Below are 21,548 nucleotides of genomic sequence, written 5' to 3'. Positions count from 1 at the left end.
TTTAACACCTCACTTGCACCAATGGACAGATCACCCAGACAGAAAGTTAATAAGGAAACACAAGCTTTAAATGACACAATAGACCAGATAGAGTTAATTGATATTTATAGCACATTCCATCCAAAAACAGATTACACTCTCTGCTCAAGTGCACATGGAACATTCTCCAGGAGAGATCACATCTTGGGTCACAAATCAAGCCTCGGTAAATTTAAGAAAATTGAAATCATATCAAGCATCTTTTCCAACCACAACGCTATGAGATTAGAAATAAATTACAGGGGGAAAAACGTAAAAAACACGACCACATGGAGGCTACAGAATACATTACTAAATAACCAAGAGATCACTATAGAAATCAAAGAGGAAATCAAAAAATACCTAGGACAAATGACAACGAAAACACAACAATCCAAAACCTATGGGATGCAGCAAAAGCAGTTCTAAGAGGGAAGTTTATAGCAATACAATCCTACCTCGAGAACAATAAAAATCTCAAATAAACAATCAAACCTTACACCTAAACAAACTAGAGAAAGAAGAATAAACAATACCCAAAGTTAGTAGAAGGAAAGAAATCATAAAGATCAGAGCAGAAATAAATGAAATAGAAACAAAGAAAACTATAGCAAAGATCAATAAAACTAAAAGCTGCTTCTTTGAGAAGACAAAATTGATAAACCTTTAGCCAGACTCATCAAGAAAAAGAGGGAGAGGACTTAAATCAATAAAATTAGAAATGAAAAAGAAGTTACAGCAGACACCCCAGATATACAAAGCATCCTAAGACACTACTACAAGCAACTCTATGCCAATAAAATGGACAACCTGGAAGAAATGGACAAATTCTTAGGAAGGTATAACCTTCCAAGACTGAACCAGGAAGAAATAGAAAATATAAACAGACCAATCACAAGCAGTGAAATTGAAATTATGATTAAAAATCTTCCAACAAACAAAAGTCCAGGACCAGATGGCTTCACAGGTGAATTCTATCTAACATTTAGAGAAGAGCTAACGCCAATCCTCTTCAAACCCTTCCAAAAAATTGCAGAGGAAGGAACACTCCCAAACTCATTCTATGAGGCCACCATCACCCTGACACCAAAACCAGACAGAGATAATACAAAAAGAGAAAATTACGGACTAACATCACTGATGAATATAGATGCAAAAATCCTCAACAAAATACTAGCAAACAGAATCCAACAACACATTAAAAGGATCATACACCATGATCAAGCGAGATTTATGCTGGGATGCAAGGATTCTTCAATATACGCAAATCAATCAATGTGATACACCATATTAAAAAATCGAAGAATAAAAACCATATGATCACCGCAATAGATGCAGAAAAAGCTTTTGACAAAATTCAACACCCATCTATGATAAAAACTCTCCAGAAAGTGGGCAGAGAGGGAACCTACTTCAACATAATAAAGGCCATAAACGAAAAATCCACAGCAAACATCATTCTCAATGGTGAAGAACTGAAAGCATTTCCTCTAAGATCAGGAAATAGACAAGGATGTCCACTCGTGCCACTATTATTCAACATAGTTTTGGAAGTCCTAGCCACAGCAATCAGAGAAGAAAAAGAAATAAAAGGAATACAAATTGGAAAAGAAGAAGTAAATCTGTCACTGTTTGCAGATGACATGATACTATACATAGAGAATCCTAAAGATGCCACCAGAAAACTACTAGAGCTAATCAGTGAATTTGGTAAAGTTGCAGGATACAAAATTAATGCATAGAAATCTCTTGCATTGCTATACACTAACAACAAAAGATCAGAAGGAGAAATTAAGGAAAGAATCCCATTCACCATTGCAACAAAAAGAATAAAATACCTAGGAATAAACCTACCTAAGGAGGTAAAAGAACTGTACTCAGAAAACTGTAAGACACTGATGAAAGAAATCAAAGATGACACAAACAGATGGAGAGATATACCATGTTCTTGGATTGGAAGAATCAACATCATGAAAATGACTCTACTACCCAAAGCAATCTACAGATTCAATGCAATTCCTATCAAATTACCAATGGCATTTTTTACAGAACTAGAACAAAAGATCTTAAAATTTGTATGGAGACACAAAAGACCCCAAATAGCCAAAGCAGTCTTGAGGGAAAAAAATGGAGTTGGAGGCATCAGACTCCCTGACTTCAGACTATACTACAAAGCTACAGTAATTAAGACAATATGGCAAAAAAACCCAGAAATATAGATCAATGGAACAGGATAGAAAGCCCAGAGATAAACCCACGCACCTATGGTCAACTAATCTATGACAAAGGAGGCAAGGATATACAACGGAGAAAAGACAGTCTCTTCAATAAGTGGTGCTGGGAAAACTGGACAGCTACATGTAAAAGAATGAAATTAGAACACTTCCTAACACCATACACAAAAATAAACTCAAAATGGATTAAAACCTAAATGTAAGACCGGACACTATAAAACTCTTAGAGGAAAACATCAAAGAACACTCTTTCACATAAATCACAGCAAGATCTTTTTTGATCCAACTCCTAGAGTCACGGAAGTAAAAACAAAACTAAACAAATGGGACCTAATGAAACTTAAAAGCTTTTGCACAGCAAAGGATACCATTAACAAGACAAAAAGACAACCCTCAGAATGGGAGAAAATATTTGCAAATGAATCAACGGACAAAGGATGAATCTCCAAAATATATAAACAGCTCATGCAGCTCAATATTAAAAAAACAAACAACCCAATCCAAAAATGGGCAGAAGACCTAAATAGACATTTCTCCAAAGAAGACATATAGATGGGCAAGAAGCACATGAAAAGCTGCTCAACATCACTAATTATTAGAGAAATGTAAATCAAAACTACAGTGAGGTATCACCTCACACCAGTTAGAATGGGCATCATCAGAAAATCTGCAAACAACAAATGCTGGAGAGGGTGTGGAGAAAAGGGAACCCTCTTGCACTGTTGGTGAGAATGTAAATTGATACAGCCACTATGGAGAACAGTATGGAGGTTCCTTAAAAAACTAAAAATAGAATTACCATATGAGCCAGCAATCCCACTACTGGGCATATACCCAAAGAAAACCATAGTTCAAAAGGCACATGCACCCCAGTGTTCATTGCAGCACTATTTACAATAGCCAGGACATGGAAGCAACCTAAATGCCCATCGACAGACAAATGGATAAAGAAGATGTGGTACATATATAATAGAATATTATTCAGCTATTAAACGGAAAGAAATTGGGTCATTTGTAGAGACATGGATGGATCTAGAGACTGTCATACAGAGTGAAGTTAAGTCACAAAGAGAAAAACAAATATTGTATATTAACGCATTTGTGTGGAAGCTAGAAAAATGGTACAGATGAACCGGTTTGAAGGCAGAAATAGAGACACAGATGTAGAGAACAAACGTATGGACACCAAGGGGGGAAAGTGGCAGGGGGTGGGAGTGGTGGTGGGATGAATGGGGAGATTGGGATTGACACGTATACATTAATATGTATAAAATGGATAACTAATAAGAAACTGCTGTATAAAAACAAATAAATAAAATAAAATTCAAAAATTTAAAAAAAGAAAAGAAAAGATAAATTTCCCTTCTACATTCCAATGGCCTATCTTGCATACCCCTTGGGGTTTACATAACCCAGGTTAGAGATCATAAGGCCAACATTAAAAGTAAAATGAATAACTTCCTGGACCTGTTTCCCCTAGACCAACAAATTAATCTTATTAGATCTTCCCACTCCAATGCTGAAAAGGGGCAAGCACCAACCCAAGGAAAATAGGAGAAATTTGGCAAAGTTGGCCTAAGGACATGGAAGCAACCTAATTGTCCATCAACCGATGAATGGATAAAGATGATGTGGCACATATATACAATGGAATATTACTCAGCCATAAAAAGAAATGAAATTGAGTTATTTGTAGTGAGGTGGATGGACCTAGAGTCTGTCATACAGAGTGAAGTAAGTCAGAAAGAAAAAAACAGATACCATATGCTAACACATATACATGGAATTTAAAAAAAAAAACTGGTTCTGATGAACCTAGGAGCAGGACAGGAATAAAGACACAGATGCAGAGAGTGGACTTGAGGACAGAGCGGTGGGGTGGGGGGGGGAGGCGAAGCTGGGATGAAGTGAGAGTGTAGCACTGACATATATACACTACCAAATGTACAATAGATAGCTAGTGCGAGATCAGCTCGGTGCTTTGTGACCACCTAGAGGGGTGGTATAGGGAGGGTAGGAGGGAGGCTCAAGAAGGAGGGGATATGCGGATATATGTATACATGTAGCTGATTCACTTTGTTATACAGCAGAAACTAACACGACATTGTAAAACAATTATACTCCAACAAAGATGTAAAAAAACAAAAGTTGGCCTAAGGGTAAGCAGGTCAGAGACCCCTCTTACAATATAAGCTCCATGGAATTAAGACTCCATGGGAATGAATCACTAGATCAGCTCCAAAGACATCATCCTAACTGGAGGTTTTCAGCCCATAAAGCAACATACCCTAGTACCATGTCCCAATAAATGTCCTTGGACATAAGCCATCTATATATATCAGCTCAGGCAATGAGAAGGGCTTGGAGGAACTTTGAGTTTTCCCTAAAGACCAAACATGTCCTCTAAATAAGTGTAATATTAATAACATCTTAAGTTGGGCAATACAGATTATAAGACTATGCCAGATACATATAAATCATATATTTATAATGATTTATCTTCTTTTCTATACACAGGCAGTCATCTGGCAGATCACAGTTTAAGCCAAACATGCTGTTCCCAAATCAAAAACAGTATTAATCAAGTATACATGCTGTATAAAAGTGGTCTTTCCTAAGTATATATAGACTAAGAGGACAAGACAGTAGCCAATTGTAAAACACTGTATTATGTCAGATTATCTTTGAGTTTCATAGCATGCTGCTCAAATTTCCTGGCTTTCTTCTTTTTAATTTCTAAACTAACTTTGCTACAAAATATCAAGAAATGAAAAAAGAAACCTTCATCTGGATAACAGAATACTTAAGCCCTTCCTAAAGTAGATTTTACAAACATATTTAAAAACACTTAAGGACACTAAAATGCTTTCTGAAAAACTGGCCCAGGGAAAAACACTGTTTTTCCTTCCTTGTTGCCAATTTCCCTGTCATACATCTAAAGCATTAAATATGAAGCTGACCATCCCTGCTCCCTGAAAGGGAAAAAAAAAGAAAAAAAAAATCTGGGCTACCATCTCATCAAAACTAGCAACATCTAACATGAAGGAATCAACCCCTTTTTAACTATTCTTTTCATCCTTCGATCGCTTCTTATATAGTTACTTCGCATTGTCTTAAGAATCAAAGCTTTGGCTGAAATGATAACCAAATTAAAAGATCCCCACACCTATGAATTTATTTACGTTCTCATCCATTGAATTTTCCTTGTTTCCTCCCTTCTTTAAGGAAGATGGGGTCCCTTCTCCAAGATAACTAAGTACTCTAATAAAAACTATTTTTTAAAAAGTATTACTGGCGGGACTTCCCTTGCAGTCCGGTGGTTAGGACTCTGAGTTTCCACTCCAGGGGTCAATGGTTCGATCCCTGGTTGGGGAACTAAGATCCCGCATGCTGCAGGGCGCAGCCAAGAAAATAAATATTATTGGCTTTTATTTCAATAAGGTTGCCTAATCATACATGAATATCTCTCTTCCAAATTCCCATTGAAACAAGAGAAAAAATAGCTTAAAACTAAATTAAAAATATAATCACACTAGAAAACAAAAAAGGATGCCATTAACAATTTAGAGTTTTAAAAAACTCTACATCCATGGTTCTGAAACTTTAGCATGCATCAAAATCATCTAGAGGGCTGATTAAAACACAGGCTGTAGGACTCCACCTTCAGGGTTTCTGATTCAGTAGGTCTGGGGCTCAAGATTTTGTATGTTTAACAAGTTCCCAGGTGATGCTGATTCTGCTGGTCTGAGGACCACATTATAAGAACCACCATGCTAAGTAAATAGAGATCATTAAAAGGAACATTTTTTATTAATTCTAATTAGCATCCTCAGAGAGACTCAAACGAATGGTGCAACCTTTTTTTTTTTTTTTAAGTGGAAAGCAATTGGAAAATAAAACAGTTCTGGAAAACTGGAAAAAATATCATTTCCAAATTAAAAATAAAAATTGGAAGGGCTAAATAACAACTACAACCCAATATAGCAGTGTGGAAAATGGTCTAAGACATCTCCCAAAACACAGAGCAAAAGACAAAGAGATGGAAAACATGAGGGAAAAATTAACAAGCATGAAGGGTCAATATCTACCTAATAGGTTTCTGGAGAAAGAACAAACACATCACAAAAAGTAATCAATGAAGAAATTTTCCCTGAGCTGAAAAAGACTCAAGCCTTGTATTGCTTGGCCAATTTCCAAACAGGTAAAAAAATGTAAAGCCAACAACCAGACACATATTTGTGACTATTCTAAACTTAAAGACATAAAGAAAACTCTTAAAAGCTTTAAAGGGAAAAACACAGGTTATTACAAAGCAATATAAATCAGACTAGCATCAGACATCTCATTAGCATGCTAGAAGAAAATGCAATATTATTTTCAAGGTTCAGAGAGGAAATTATTATAAACCTGGAATTCTACATCTAGTCAAACTATCATATATTAAGGCAAAATAAAGACATCTTCAGAAATTTAAGAACTAAGTAAATTGATTTCCTGTATCAGTTTCCCACTCCTACTGTAAGAAATTATCACAGAAGTTCAAAATAGGTTTCAATGAGCTAGAATTAAGGTGCTGAGAGGATTACATACCTTTTGGAGGCTCTAAGGAAAAAGCCACTTCCTTGGCTTCTAGAGGCTGCCTGAATTCCTTGACTAGTGGTCCCCTTCCATGTTCATCATCATTATTAAATATAACCAGTACTTATGGCAGATTTTTGAGTTCTTTAAAGACATGCGAATGACTAGAGCTACACTATATGCCCGACAGAGTAAATGAAAAACATCAGTATGCTCTTAATCATTGCCTTAAAAAACATTTTAATAAATTAGTATTTCTATTAATAAATACCTACCGAATCATTCGCTGATAAAGCAAGTGCAAGGTTCACTGTAAGAAACAAAAAAGTAATTAAATTTAGTAAATTTCCTTCTACTAAATTTCATTTTGTCTTTTAATATGTTCAATGTAATAACCAAGGCAAATAAAGTTTTAATATATCTCCATTATAAAAAACAAGGACATGGAGAGAATACAGAAAGTAAAAAACACAAAAAAGAAAGTAACATTTCAACATAAACAGTAGATGTCTGCCCCCAAATTATCATTTTAAATAATCCATTTATCATCTGTTACAATTGTATTTAAATAACCCAAGTTTTTTTTTTAAATGATGTTAATGGTATATATCATTCAATTATTTTCAAAAATATATTTTGCAGAAAAATTACCTACTTTTTAATAAATAAAAATGGATGTGATCCTATTGCTTTTTAAAAATAAATGCTGGTAATGCAGGAATTCCAAATATCTAACTCACAAATACCCATGTAAATGAAAGGTTGGACCAGTGAGCAGAGGGAAGAAAGGAAGGTAAAAGGCAAGGCAGTGAAACATTTTCCCAAAAGTACCTATTGTTAGTGAATCCCAAAGACATAAAGGGGGGAAAGCAGTAGTCCCCAAAACCACCTTTAGCCCAGCAATAAGTATATGCTACATCTGAGATGAAAAAGAGGTCCAAAAGTAACACATTCCCAAAACTGATAAATAAATAGACCCTCATACTGTGGATCACAATTCCTTACAGAACAGTGTTATAAATGATGCCGATATTGTTTCCTTTAAAGTAGTTAAGAGCATAAACTTTCAAGGATGACCTGGTTCAAACCCCAGTTTCACCACTCTCTGTTTTATAGTCTTGAGTAGAATATTTTACCCCAAGTCTGTTTCTTCCTCTATAAAATGAGGTCCTATTTCATAACTGTTGTGAGAATTAAATCAAATACTGTATGTACTATAGCATTATGCCTAAGGCATGGAACTTGACAAATTAATTTTTATAAATTATAAAATAATTCTGAATTTCAGGTTAAACATAATCCAACTTTTAGGCAGAAACTTTTAGAGAGTAATTCATTTTAATGTGAGGGTCTTTCTGCATTTACACAATAGAATCACAGAGCATGTCTGTATTAATCAAATGTCATCATTTTAATACAAAATATCTCCAGCATACATATTCAAATAGGAAGTATTTTGAGATAGTTTGGAACAGGAATAAATACATATAATGGAAAGAAGCAGAATACCAACAGAGTTACATAGAAACAATCTATTTCTAAGGCTTATGTATGCAGATAGAGCTGTTATGAAACAATATAGGCCAATTATTTGGGACAAGTGGTATGATGCTAACAAAGAAAAAAAAGCAAGGAAGGGACACTTACTGAAGCACTTATGTGTCAAACACTGTACATTTTCTCATATATTTTCCTGTCTAACTGCTGTCACATTCCATGATAACAGATGATCTTACAACCAAAAACAATGAACAATTTGTTTTACACAAGTGCTAGCCTACAGACCCAACAAATTATATTGCACAAACCCCAAAGAACTTATAGCTATTATCATGAAAACACTTTCCATCTTTAACCAGTCCAAGTAAACACAGAGCTTGCAAAAGGATTCACACCACTGAATACAGGTAAATGTACTCTGAATTTTCAAAACACAAGTAGAGGTGGATTCTAGAACCAAAAACTAAGAGCTTCCAAATTTTAAAAACAAAATACCAAATAGGTGGATTGTAGGTCCTTAAGAAAGAAAGCCAAAATGTGTAGGATATGGCATAAATTCATTAAGAACAATCACTAACTAATTATTTTTAATAATAATATAGTATCTATCAAATAGTATATTAGGGGTCTATCATAACTGCAATACTTAGTAAATCTTAATTTCTTCAAAACAGCTGAAAAACTCTTCCACAATTACATTCAGGTCAAAATGGGGAAAAAAACTGAGCTAATAACACTATACAGTTGGATTTGTAGCTGGTTGTACAATTATAAAACGGCTGCATCTAGGAATTACCAAATATGGCTTTGAGTCAAGACACAAGATCTCTAGTGAAAGTCACAGAACTCTGTACCTGGCCCTTTTTATTTGAAAATGTCATTAGTTTCAATGGAACTAAGGAATTTTAAGGTACATATATGCCCCTACTTTAGCTTACTATCTGAGGGAAAAAAAGAAAAATTTAGAGATCTTAGGGGGGCAGGGCAAGATGGAGTAGGTAATTAAGAGGTACAAACTACTATGTATAAAATAAATAAGCTACAAGGAAAAATTGTACAACACAGGGAATATATCCAATATTTTATAATAACTATAAATGGGCTATAACCTTTAAAAATTGTACACTATGTTGTACACCTGAAACTTATATAATATTGTACATCAGCTACACTTCAATTTTTTAAAAATGCAGAAATTTGAGTCAAAAGCTAAAAAAAAAATACATACATAAATACATGAAAGATCTTTAACAGTGTAGAACTGTGCCAAAATTAACAAAATGAAATAAGGATGGTTACTTTTTTTAAATCAACTGCAAAAAAGATAGGTTGGATAAGACCTGAATTAAGCCATTCCTATTAAAATGACTGAAAATTTTAAATGAGGCAACAATAAGACTTGAGAGCTTTATGACTCCAAATTAATAATACAAGTTGCCTCTGTTGAGTTGAATTGGAAGGAGGGGAGTTACCTTTTTACATTATTACACTGAAAATTTTTGTTAGAAATAAAAAGTTTCTTTTGAAAACATCTGGGAATACCTGGTCATTAGTCCTGGATGGTAACTCTTCTATTTCTGGGGGCACTTCTTTTATGGGTTCTGAAAGCAGCATTTCAGTCACAATGAAATCTATAATCAATTTTAAAAAGCCACCAAAAAACAAATTCTCTGCTCCAGTATATTAATATAAAAGATACAAAGCTTAAAAGATATTTTAAATAATTAAAACATTTTCAAATATTAGATCTATGTTGACTTTATAAATGCTGAAAATTATATTATGGTTAAATGAAAATAAGCCACAATAATGTAAACAATCTCATTGCAACTACTTAGCTATGTGTACACTGAAAAAGACTAGAAAAGAACATCAAAGAACAGAAATAAATTTAGTGTTAAACTTACTAAATGTTTAATAATAATAATAACAGCAACCAAATATTGAGTACTTACTATGTATGAGACAGTGGGCTAAGTAGTTAGCTTGTTTAATTAATTTGCATAACCATCCTATGAAAAAGATTATGATCATTGCCATTTTACAGTTAAGTAAACTGAAGATGTGATGGGCAACCTGACCACCTTTTCCTCAGTTAAGGAGTCAAAGACCTGGCTACATATCTAGTTTTGTCTACCTCCAAAATCTAAGCTCCCAATCACTACCAACTCCTCATCCTAAGGAAGCAGCTGTTAGGAACTTCACAAATACTTTTTTAAGAACAAAACTATAATTTTAATATTGTGCACTTGCCAGCTGGCATAAAGTCCTAATCAAGATGAGAATTAATATCCTATAATACCTGCTGTAGTAGACTTTCCAACTCCACCCTTTCCAGAAGCCACAACTATAACTTGTTTAACACCGTCTATTGGTTTCTGCTTTGGAAGTCCTCGAGACATGATTTGTGTTCTTCTTTGTTTTAGGGTCTCACTCTCAGCACCAGAGAACTTAAGAAGAAGAAGAAAAAAAAACAGTTTTAAAACAAGCCATCTCCATTATCACGCTGTAAAAGTAAAAACAATTCGGTACTTGCAATTAACAGGGCTTGCTTTTCTACTCTAATTCTGCTCATCTCCACTATTTAGGCCTTAAGTGTTATTTACCTATTGCTATTGATCACAATTGCAGAGACACATTGTTTAAACTGAAATTTATTTGCCAGGATATGCAGACGTTAAAAATGGAAAGTAAATAAGCTGCCTCTTTCCAGAGTTAAATCCTCCACGTGTTTTCCTTCTCTTTAACCTATTTTCTAAATAAATCAACACTAAGAAAACAAGTGCAAGTCACACATCCATGTTCTAACCATCTATTTTACGCCCCTCTAAGCCTCGGCCTGGTCCCAGTGGGGGCCCGCCTGGGTGGGGACATCCAGAACTGGGGTCTCACTGAGCCGCCAAGGGGGCGGGTGCCCACGAGGCAGTGAAGCGAGTCCTCGGCAAGAGGCAATTCCAAAGCACCCGCAGCCCTGGCGCCCCAGCGTCTCGGACCCGCCCGCCTCCACCTGCTCTGCAGCACCACGGACCTGGCGCCCCCAAACCAACACTCGGCCTCCCCCAAGCGGGACACAGGCGCCGCCGTAGCCCCGAAGCGACGCCCCCCCAAAAAGCAGCAAACGCTGCCAAGTCCCCATGACGCAGAACGCTGCCTTGAGCCCAACCCGGAAACCGTCGCGGCAAGCGCTGGGTGATGACGTCACATGGCAACGCTCGGCTTCCTCTCCTTAACGACTAGCCTCCTTTGAGTTTCTTCAACCCAGGAATACAACTTGTCGTGATCTCGTCTGTAGCCAGGTACAGCGTTTTTACCATTTTACAGCGTTTTACCAAATGTTTGGGAAGTATTTTCACGTACCTCCTCTAATTTGGCCCTCACAGAAGTTCTGGAGTAGGTAGGTAGGAGACTCTTACTAGGATCCTCTTTTCATAGGTAAAAAAACTGAGACTTAGAAAGTTTAGAAAACTGACCCAGATGAGAAGTAGGAAATGGTGGAAGTTAAATATGACTCCAGGCGTTCTCACAGCGCAGAATATAGTCACTTAAACACTGCCACTGTTAAGGATTTTATCTTTTGTTCTTTTTCCCCCTGAGTGATCTACAGTAATAGTCGGCTTTGTGTTGACATTTACTGCTGTGTTGCTGATAATTCTCTGAGAGAGAAGTCGGGGTGCTTTGCTAGGGTCGAAAAAGTTTAATTAAATCAGAAAGCGGGTCTAATGAAGCAAATTTCACTCAAGAAGCAACTTAAGTGAGACAAAGCTTGAGAAAGGAGATGGAATTCATCCAGGTAAAAGGAAGGACATATCCCTACATTCAAAGAAGGTGAAAGTGAAGGAAATCGCTTTAGGAGAGAAAGCTGGAAAGCTGATACAGGAGCCCAGACCCAGCAAAAGAATCATTTAGGGTGTAGAGTGGTTTGCCTTTGCATATTCTCCACAATATTTTCTAAGGTTGATTTTCATTTCTTTTATGTGCTTATCTGTGGAGAGTCTCTTGTGTAATCATTCAGCTTATTTTGCTCTAATCTGATCTTTAATTTCCTTAGTTTTAATACAGGCATAACATATCAACCTCAAAGAATTATTGTAAGAATTAAATGAAATATTACCAGCAATGTACATTCAATTTAGTAAGCAGTGAAAAGAATTTTCAGTTCCTTGCTTTCCCCCCCCAATCTCACAACTTTGTCCCTGCATTCAGCGTTCTTCTTCTTACATTAGGTTTAACACTCTTACTTATTGTTTTATATCACTTTTTTATTTTATTACTTTGTGATGTGTTTTCACAGTTAATTTTATCCATTTTTAAATTTGCATCTGCTCAATTTTTATAAATTATAAGCCAAAAAATAGGGCTAAGGGGAAATAGCTGTCAGAATAATCCATTTACTAAACAAGAAATATTGAATATCTCTTTCTCTCCAGGTAGCTTTTCAAGTTCTTCCAGAATTCTACCAAAGATTCATTCATTTAACAAATATTTATTGAGCAACTATTATGCACCAAGCACTACCCTAATCTTAGGGTTTTCAATACTAAACCTGACATAATCTTTCCACTCAATGACTTTACAATCCAGTGCAAGAGACAGAATAAGTTTACAAACAATTACAGTATGGTGTGATAAGTATAGGAGAAAATCACTGAGTGATACAAAAGTATAAAGGAGGAGCACTGAATTCAATCAGAGAAGACTGCTGAATAGGGTAACATCTAAGCTTAATCCTGCGTGTGGGTAATGTGTAGGAGTCAGCAGGGAGAATGGCTACAGGGTTGTTGTGCAGAAGTAAGAAATGAATTGTTAAGAACTGCAAATAATCTGTGTGGCTTGAGGATAGACTGTGAGGTGCAAGACTGAAAGAGATGAGGATAGAGATTGGTAGGGTGATAGCTACCCAGATCATGAAAGGCTTTATACATCATGCAAAGGAATTTGGACTTTACCCTGAGGGAACCATAGAAGGGTTTTAAGCAGGAAAGCAGCATGATCAGATTTGTGTTTTAGAAATACCACTATGATTGACAGGCAGAAAAAGGATAGGAGGGGTCAGATCAGAGGCAGGGAGACAGGAGGTTACTGTAATAATCTGAAAGAGATGTTGAAAGCTTCACTTAACATCTCTAAATTTCACTTTGCTTATCTAGAAAATAGATAATACCTATTTGTAGAGTTGTCATGTGGTTGAATTTAAAATAATGCACATAGAATGCCTATCACATAGTACACATACTCAATAAATATTAGCTATTGTGTTGCTTATTGGGTTGTACAGAGTTTATAATGTAGGCAACTAGATGAGCGGTACTGACACTCTGAGAGCATAAGGGGAAGAACAGGTGAGACCAATGTCTGTAGAATGAGTGAATGGTTAATTTGATTTATCCTTCAGCAGATTAAGGTATCAAGAGAGTAGTAGAGCTGTCCATTGTTTCTTCTCCAACAACCACTGCCACACACACACACACACACACACACACACACCCATGGCCCCTTCTCAAGAGTATTCTCCTTTAGTTCCTAAGAACCTGCTAAATCATTTGACCCCATCTCCATGGTTACTGGTTGGATTAAAGATTGACATACCACCAAAATTGGAACAATCATATTCTTTCCCCAGAGAATTTAAAACATCAGAGCTGCTACTCAATCTTAGTTTGCCTTTGAACTGATAAGGCTAAAGTGACCATTTTCTACTTTGTACACAGAGAAGCAGAAAAAGCCAATGCCAAGAAAGAAAAATAAAGCAGACCATAAGAGATCATGTGCCCAGAAAAGGAAGGGATAACAGCTGTACTGATTCATAACAGCTTTCCAGTTCCTGCTTCTAGTCCACAGTGAAGTTCAGCTGTACTTCCTATCCTTAGGTCCATGAGATATACTTACATCCAACAAATTCTCTTTCTACCTTGGCCTAATTTGGGTGTGTTTCTGTGTACTTGTAACCATGGTGATATATATTTTGTAACATTTATAGAGGATTTTCCCCTTATAATTCCTTGTACCTCATATAGCCCTTCCCCATTCGGACATGACAAGCACAGTGGTGACAAACACAATGACAAAAGCCAATAGCTGAGGGTAACAAAGTGGAAGTATGGCAGGAAGATGAATTCCTGGTTACATGGTGAAGCTGCTATGCCAGTCCTGGCCTGTGTCTCCAGACCTCTTGTTGTGTGAGATAATTACTTGTTTAAACCACTGTTGGTTAGGATTTCTTTCATTTGAAGTGAGAATAATCTGTGCCTATTACAGCTCCTAAGAAGGAACCCCATACACTTTAACTGCCTCTCCCCCAAGATTCAGCCCCAGTGAGGAAAGGTAACAAGAAAGCCCCAAATCAGTTTGGGGGATTGAAGAACAACAAAATCAATGCCCCCATTCCCAGAAAGAACTCAGTGTAGTGGCAGGACCACAGAATGAAAATGGTTGAGTGTTGTGTTTAGGCAGACAGCCTGAGGCAGCTTCATAGGGTTTGCCCCCTACAAAGAGCCACAGGACTGGCTGGGAGAAAGCTGATCCTTAAAGAGAGCTTAATGTCAAGAAAATGGTCAAGACTTGGCAACAATCTTCATGGTTAAGTGTGTGGCATCACAATGGATGCTGGTATGGATAGACAAGGACCTTGAGGATTAAATTCACATCACCATGTGGACATCTGGACACTACATAGACACAACCCTGGTATCTATGGTGGAATCTGTACTTATCAAGATTAAGTTTCTACCACCCTGAGAGAATTTTACAAATACTGATCAAAACAAAGAGGATTGTTTTGTATGTCTCCTATGTGTAGGGTAATATCTTATACTGTTTTCTAAAAAGGAAGTATTTGTATCTGCTAGATTACCCTCCCTAAAATACATATATATCCATATATATATATATATACATATATGTATGTATATATTTATATTCTCAGGTGACCAAGGACTCACTGAAAGTTCAGATACCCACAAATGAGGAGCCTGCCTTATTCCCTGCCCATAAGCCTCAGGACTGCCTCAGTGTTTCATTCCTTTGCTCAACTCACTAAGGAAGAATAAGGTGTTGTGGACAGTTTCCAGTCTCTTGAATATTCTAAATAAAGCTCGAAAACTAGTGCTAGTTCCTTCAGTTTCAGGTGACTGTCCCCAGCTGAACCTCTCATCCTGTTCAAAGGGCTCGCTGAAAAGAAAACCCCACCCCATCCATGGACTTGTCTAAATGACAACCCCATTCATTGACCCTACTTTGCCCCATAGTGTGATTTGTTTCCAAATCTCTCTATTCATGACTAAGCATGAAACTGGCTTTATCTACATCTAATACAAATGTTCACATTAAAATATAGAGTAATTCTGCTTAGGAGAATAGCTTCCCAATGAGCCAGTCTCTCTGTAGGAAACCTGGTCTAGAAAGTTTGTGGATTTTCCCATATTGAAGACTTTGCTGGCCTTTCAGTACCTCAGCTCACATAAAGTAGTCCTGTCATAGAAGCTCTTTGGGCTTCCCTGGTGGCGCAGTGGTTGAGAGTCCGCCTGCCAATATAGTGGACACGGGTTCGTGTCCCGGTCCGGGAAAATCCCACATGCCGTGGAGCCTGCGCCTCCAGAGCCCGTGCTCTGTAATGGGAGAGGCCTCAACAGTGAGAGTCCTGCGTACCACAAAAAAAAAAAAAGTTCCTCATTCTTATTTTTTAAAATTACACAAAGCAAATGTATGTACAGAGAGTTCCTATGAAACCTTTTGTAAGCTGAAATGGTGTAAGGCAAAGATGCAATCATCTTAGGACACATCTTACTAACAGATGCACAAAATAAATCAACATAAAGCACAGATGCTCACAGACACAGTTCAAAGCTATGGTAGCTTGATGCTGAGATGCTGAGTGTAGTTCCCGGAGAAGGAGCTTGGGATGCCACTCTCGCTGCTCAGGGGGGCACTGCCTCCATAGCCACTCGCTGTAAAATAAATGCTGAATGCTATTTTCACTTTTCACCTTTTTTCATAAAAGCAAAAATCCTCTTCAGATTTCTTTCATTTAGTGAAAATAGATTCTTATGTAGGTCCTTCATAAAACCAAAGTGGCATAAAGTGAACTTTCAAAAAGAGGGGGAGATACCTGTATGCTCTTAGACTGGATGGGCATCTGGGAATATGCCTCCAAATGACTAAAAATCCACCTCTAGAATGAGACAGGATGGGTTTCTAAATGCCAGTATCCAAAGCAGGATAAATCATGGGTGATTTGACATTTGAATTTCTGATTTATAAGATTGAACTGAATCCTTGGACAAAGGTCAAGGGCTCCTGTTATAACTGAATATAGTCTCTTTTTAATGCTTCAAAGAAGATCCTATCCTGAAATAGAAGCCACACTATCAGAATTTAGGAAAAGTATTTGTCACCTCAGGCAAATACTTGTTATACCCAGGGCCTTAGTATTCCCAGGCTTTTGCTTTTTTATTTCATTTTCTCCAAGTACCAAACCTATATTTTTCAGCCGTGTCCTTCCTACCCTTCAATTGCATACTAGAGATGAGAAGACATACATTTCTACAAGACTTTGCTAAAACATTACTTCATTCTGTACTCAGAAGAAAATTTTCCTGTGCACTTTAGAGAACATTCCAAGGACAATGACAAAGCAGAGCCCCATCAAGATACCAAACCTACACTTCAGCTAATGTGAAGTTCTATTTTCCTCAGGAAAAAGGAGATAATGTAGACTTTTGTCTGTTTTAAGCTGTGACCACAATTTGAGAATGTCCTCTATAATCATGTGGCTTACATAATATCTTAGTCTACTTGGCATTGTAGTACCAAATCTCGTCAATTCATTTATTGACCTTTTCTATTTAGGATTTATTAACCATAGATATTATACATGATATGTCATAATAAATTTTTGCAGGCACAAAATTTATTCAATCCTTTTATGTAAGTGAAGAACTCCTACCAAATCACTCTAATGTCTCAAAATATAGTCTGATTTAGAGCAATAGAGCAGAAATACCGACATTAAGGGTTACAAAATCAATGTGCTCTAAGACAGACTGGCAAACTTAAAAATATGAAGTGTATCTTTGTCTTCAGCCTTCTACACAACTCTTAAGCTGCTGGAAATGCTCCAGTTCATACCAACCAACCTTACAGGCAGTATTTGGGTCCATTTTCCATGGCATCTTCTTCTGCAGCTTAAAAATAAAAACAAAATAGGATTTTCCTGACCACCCATCCAGGCTAAGGAACTTATTCTCAGTCATAGAGGCCATCCACTAACTATAACTCAACAATCCAAACACTGAACTGATAATTACTAATCTCTCCCATCTTAGGCTTTCCAGTCTTTGCTAGTCTTCAACACAGATAAAGATGTTTTTACACAGAAAATGTTCATTTTGTGCATAATTGTTCTAAATTGTTTAATAGCTGCTGTTTTGACTTGTTAAGAATACAAAGAGCTCTTTTAATTACTTGGTGAAATTTTGTCAAGTACTCAAAGTCAACAACCTTATTACATTAATGCCACACTTAATCTCTTTTGTGAATTTCTAATCATATCCAAGAATTACTATTTTATTTAACTCGAGCTGTTTTTGTGGGGTAACATGCTGGCATGTGCTGTTGAAAATGCCATTTTTAATAGATATCATTTATCAATATAACAAAATCAACACCATTTGCTGCTGAAGTATACCATTTGCTGCTAAAACATATATATATATATATATATATATATATATATATATATATATATGATTGTATTTTCATCTAACATTTTTCTGAAGTACAACTCTTTAGCACTTTTCCAGGGTCTGATGTAGGCTATCTCATTTCATAGCTGACAGCACTGGAGAAAGAGCAGAATAGTAAAGAAAAAGTAATGTGCTTAGTAGTTTACCTTTATTTGTTTGTGATACTGTATTGCTAACTGGAAAATTCTATTAAGCCATTCCTACCGATTCCTTCTGGATTATAGAATTAATTGAGTACAATTTCTTAGTGGGCATCTCTCTTTGTAGCTTATGTCATATGTCAAATTAATCAGTTCTTTTTCAACAGACTCTAAGATAGCCAAAATGATCCTTGTCTCTTGGCATTCACACCCTTGTGTAATCCCCTCCCCTTGAGTGTGAGCAGGACAGTAACTTGTTCTAACCAATAAAATACAACAAAGGTGATAGGATGTCACTTCTGTGATTACATTACATAAGACTGTAACTTCTAGCTTTCTAGGAGACCTCCTGGCTGGCTCTGATGAAGCAAGCTGCCATGTTGTAAACTGCCTATGGAGAAGGCCATGTGGAAGGGAACAGCTGACAGCCAGCAAAGAACTGAGGTTCTCAGGAAAACAGCCTGCAAGGACCTGAATTCTGCCAGCAACCACGTGAGACTGGAAGTTGATCCTTACCAGTTGAGCTTTCAAATGAGACTCAAGCCCTGGCTGACCCCTTGATTTTAGCCTTGTGAGAGATCATGAAGCAATGGACTCTGTTACATTGTGTTGGGAATTCTGACCCACAGAAACTGTGAGATAATAAATGTGTTGTTTTAAGGCACCAAGTTCATGGTAATTGGTTACACAGCAATAGATAACTAATACTACTCAGTAACCCAGACTTCAATAAGAATACAGTCAACTGGTGGTCCAGTTGTATAGAATCCGCCTCCCAGTGCAGGGGACGCAGGTTTGATCCGTGGTTGGAAAACTAAGATCCCACATGCCTTGGGGCAGCTAAGCCCACCCGCCACAACTACTGAGCTCACACACCTCAATGAGAGAGCCCACATGCCGCAAACTACAGAGTCCATGCACTCTGGAGCCCGCACACCACAACTAGAGAGAGGAAAAACACGCATATCACAACTAGAGAGAAGCCCATGCATCAACGAAAGATCCCGGATGCCTCAACAAAGACCCCTCATGCTGCAACTAAAGACCCGACACAGCCAAATAAATATATAAATAAGCAAAATAAATTTTTAAAAAATGCGTAATCAACAAAGAAAAGATTGAAATATTAAAAAAAATAAGAATATAGTCAATGTATGGTTTCTTATAGGCGATTCTCTTTTTATTTATTTTTTTTGTCTGTGTTGGGCCTTGGTTGCTGCATGCGGGCTTTCTCTAGTTGCATCGAGGGGGGCCACTCTTCATTGTGGTGCATGGGCTTCTCATTGCAGTGGCTTCTCTTGTTGAGGAGCTCGGGCTCTAGGCGTGTGGGCTTCAGTAGTTGTGGCTCGCGGGCTCTAGAGTGCAGGCTCAGTAGTTGTGGTGCAGGGGCTTAGTTGCTCCGTGGCATGTGGGACCTTCCCAGACCAGGGCTCAAACCCGTGTCCCCTGCATTGGCAGGCAGATTCTTAACCACTGCTCCACCAGGGAAGTCCCTCTTTTTTTTTTAATTGAAATATAATTGACATAAAAGGGCAATTCTTTTTTGCCATATGAAAAAATATGCATATTTTGTTAAGAAATCAAGTCCTTTGTGTATTTTGAACATTTGTCAAGAGTTAAATGTTATTTGAGCACTGATAATTTATTAATTTTTATAATATTAATTATCAAACCCCATAAAATGAGATTATAGTATCAGATGCTAGAGAATAGGGACATGGAGGCAGTGAATTGAAGACTCTCTTTTTTTTTTTTTTTTTTTTTTTTTGCGGTACGCGGGCCTTTCACTGTTGTGGCCTCTCCCGTTGCAGAGCACAGGCTCCGGATGCGCAAGCTCAGTGGCCATGGCTCACGGGCCCAGCCGCTCCGCGGCATGTGGGATCTTCCCGGACCGGGGCACGAACCCATGTCCCCTGCATTGGCAGGCGGACTCTCAACCACTGCGCCACCAGGGAAGCCCTGAAGACTCTCTTTACATCACAAACCAAGATCTGTTTTTCTTAGTAACAACTGAACTTACTTCTTTTTGTATGTGTGTGGATTTTTGTTTAATTAATTTTTATTGGAGTATAGTTCATTTACAATGTTGTGTTAGTGTCTGCTGTTTAGCAAAGTGAATCAGTTATACATATACATATATCCACTCTTTTTCAGATTCTTTTCTTATATAGGTCATTACAGAGTGGGTACAGATATGAAGAAAGCAATTTTTTGTACATAATGTATAAATAAAAAGTAACACAAACAATTTTCCAGTGACACTCTAAATAACAGCTAACTGCATAGTTGTAAATCAGCCCAGTTTATGAAAGATGATTCAGTACATATGAAGCATTCAACTAATCATACTGCACACATATATAGTTATCTACACCCCAGGAAAAATATAATACATAGTGCTTACTAGAATCTTTGGAAAAAATCCAAGTCAATGCTGCAGAGAATTCTGCAGTATTTATCTCTAAAAATATCTTCATAGAATCTCCATTAGACCATAATCTGTAAAATTCTTACTACTTACTGAATCTTTTTTTTTTTTAATTTTATTTTATTTTTTTGCTTTATAACAAATATAATCAGTTACACATATACATATGTTTCCATATCCCCTCCCTTTTGCGTCTCCCTCCCACCCTCCTTATCCCACCCCTCCAGGCGGTCACAAAGTACCGAGCTGATCTCCCTGTGCTATGCGGCTGCTTCCCACTAGCTATCTACCTCACGTTTGGTAGTGTATATATGTCCATGCCGCTCTTTCACTTTGTCACAGCTTACCCTTCCCCCTCCCCATATCCTCAAGTCCATTCTCTAGTAGGTCTGTGTCTTTATTCCTGTCTTACCCCTATGTTCTTCATGACATTTTTTTTTCTTAAATTCCATATATATGTGTTAGCATACAGTATTTGTCTTTCTCTTTCTGACTTACTTCACTCTGTATGACAGACTCTAGGTCTATCCACCTCATTACAAATAGCTCAATTTCATTTCTTTTTATGGCTGAGTAATATTCCATTGTATATATGTGCCACATCTTCTTTATCCATTCATCCGATGATGGACACTTAGGTTGTTTCCATCTCCGGGCTATTGTAAATAGGGCTGCTATGAACATTTTGGTACATGTCTCTTTTTGAATTATGGTTTTCTCAGGGTATATGCCCAGTAGTGGGATTGCTGGGTCACATGGTAGGTCTATTTGTAGTTTTTTAAGGAACCTCCATACCGTTCTCCATAGCGGCTGTACCAATTCACATTCCCACCAGCAGTGCAAGAGTGTTCCCTTTTTTCCACACCCTCTCCAGCATTTATTGTTTCTAGATTTTTTGATGATGGCCATT

At 37.1% G+C, this 21,548-nt stretch overlaps 1 protein-coding gene across 7 annotated transcripts in view; it reads right to left on the bottom strand.

Annotated features, from left to right (window-relative positions):
- Positions 1-21,548, bottom strand: part of NUBPL (NUBP iron-sulfur cluster assembly factor, mitochondrial) — a 347,659-nt gene that overhangs the window by 240,854 nt on the left and 85,257 nt on the right. For 2 of the 7 annotated variants that reach the window (XM_082618594.1, XM_082618596.1), the window contains exons 1-3: positions 11,338-11,484; positions 10,633-10,780; positions 7,106-7,140 (exon numbers count right to left, since the gene is read on the bottom strand). In XM_082618594.1, coding sequence (XP_082474720.1) covers positions 7,106-7,140; positions 10,633-10,780; positions 11,338-11,466 — 312 coding nt within the window. In that variant the 5' untranslated portion in view covers positions 11,467-11,484. Of the gene's footprint in view, positions 1-7,105; positions 7,141-10,632; positions 10,781-11,337; positions 11,485-21,548 lie in introns of those variants that run through there. The other 5 variants (XM_082618595.1, XM_082618597.1, XM_082618598.1 and 2 more) reach the window with 3 other exon arrangements.

This window comes from Mesoplodon mirus, assembly GCF_964341445.2.
Source record: "Mesoplodon mirus genome assembly, chromosome: 4".
Lineage (NCBI taxonomy): Eukaryota > Metazoa > Chordata > Mammalia > Artiodactyla > Ziphiidae > Mesoplodon > Mesoplodon mirus.
The sequence above is the reverse complement of the archived record's forward strand: the minus strand, read 5'-3'. Positions and strand labels throughout refer to the sequence as shown.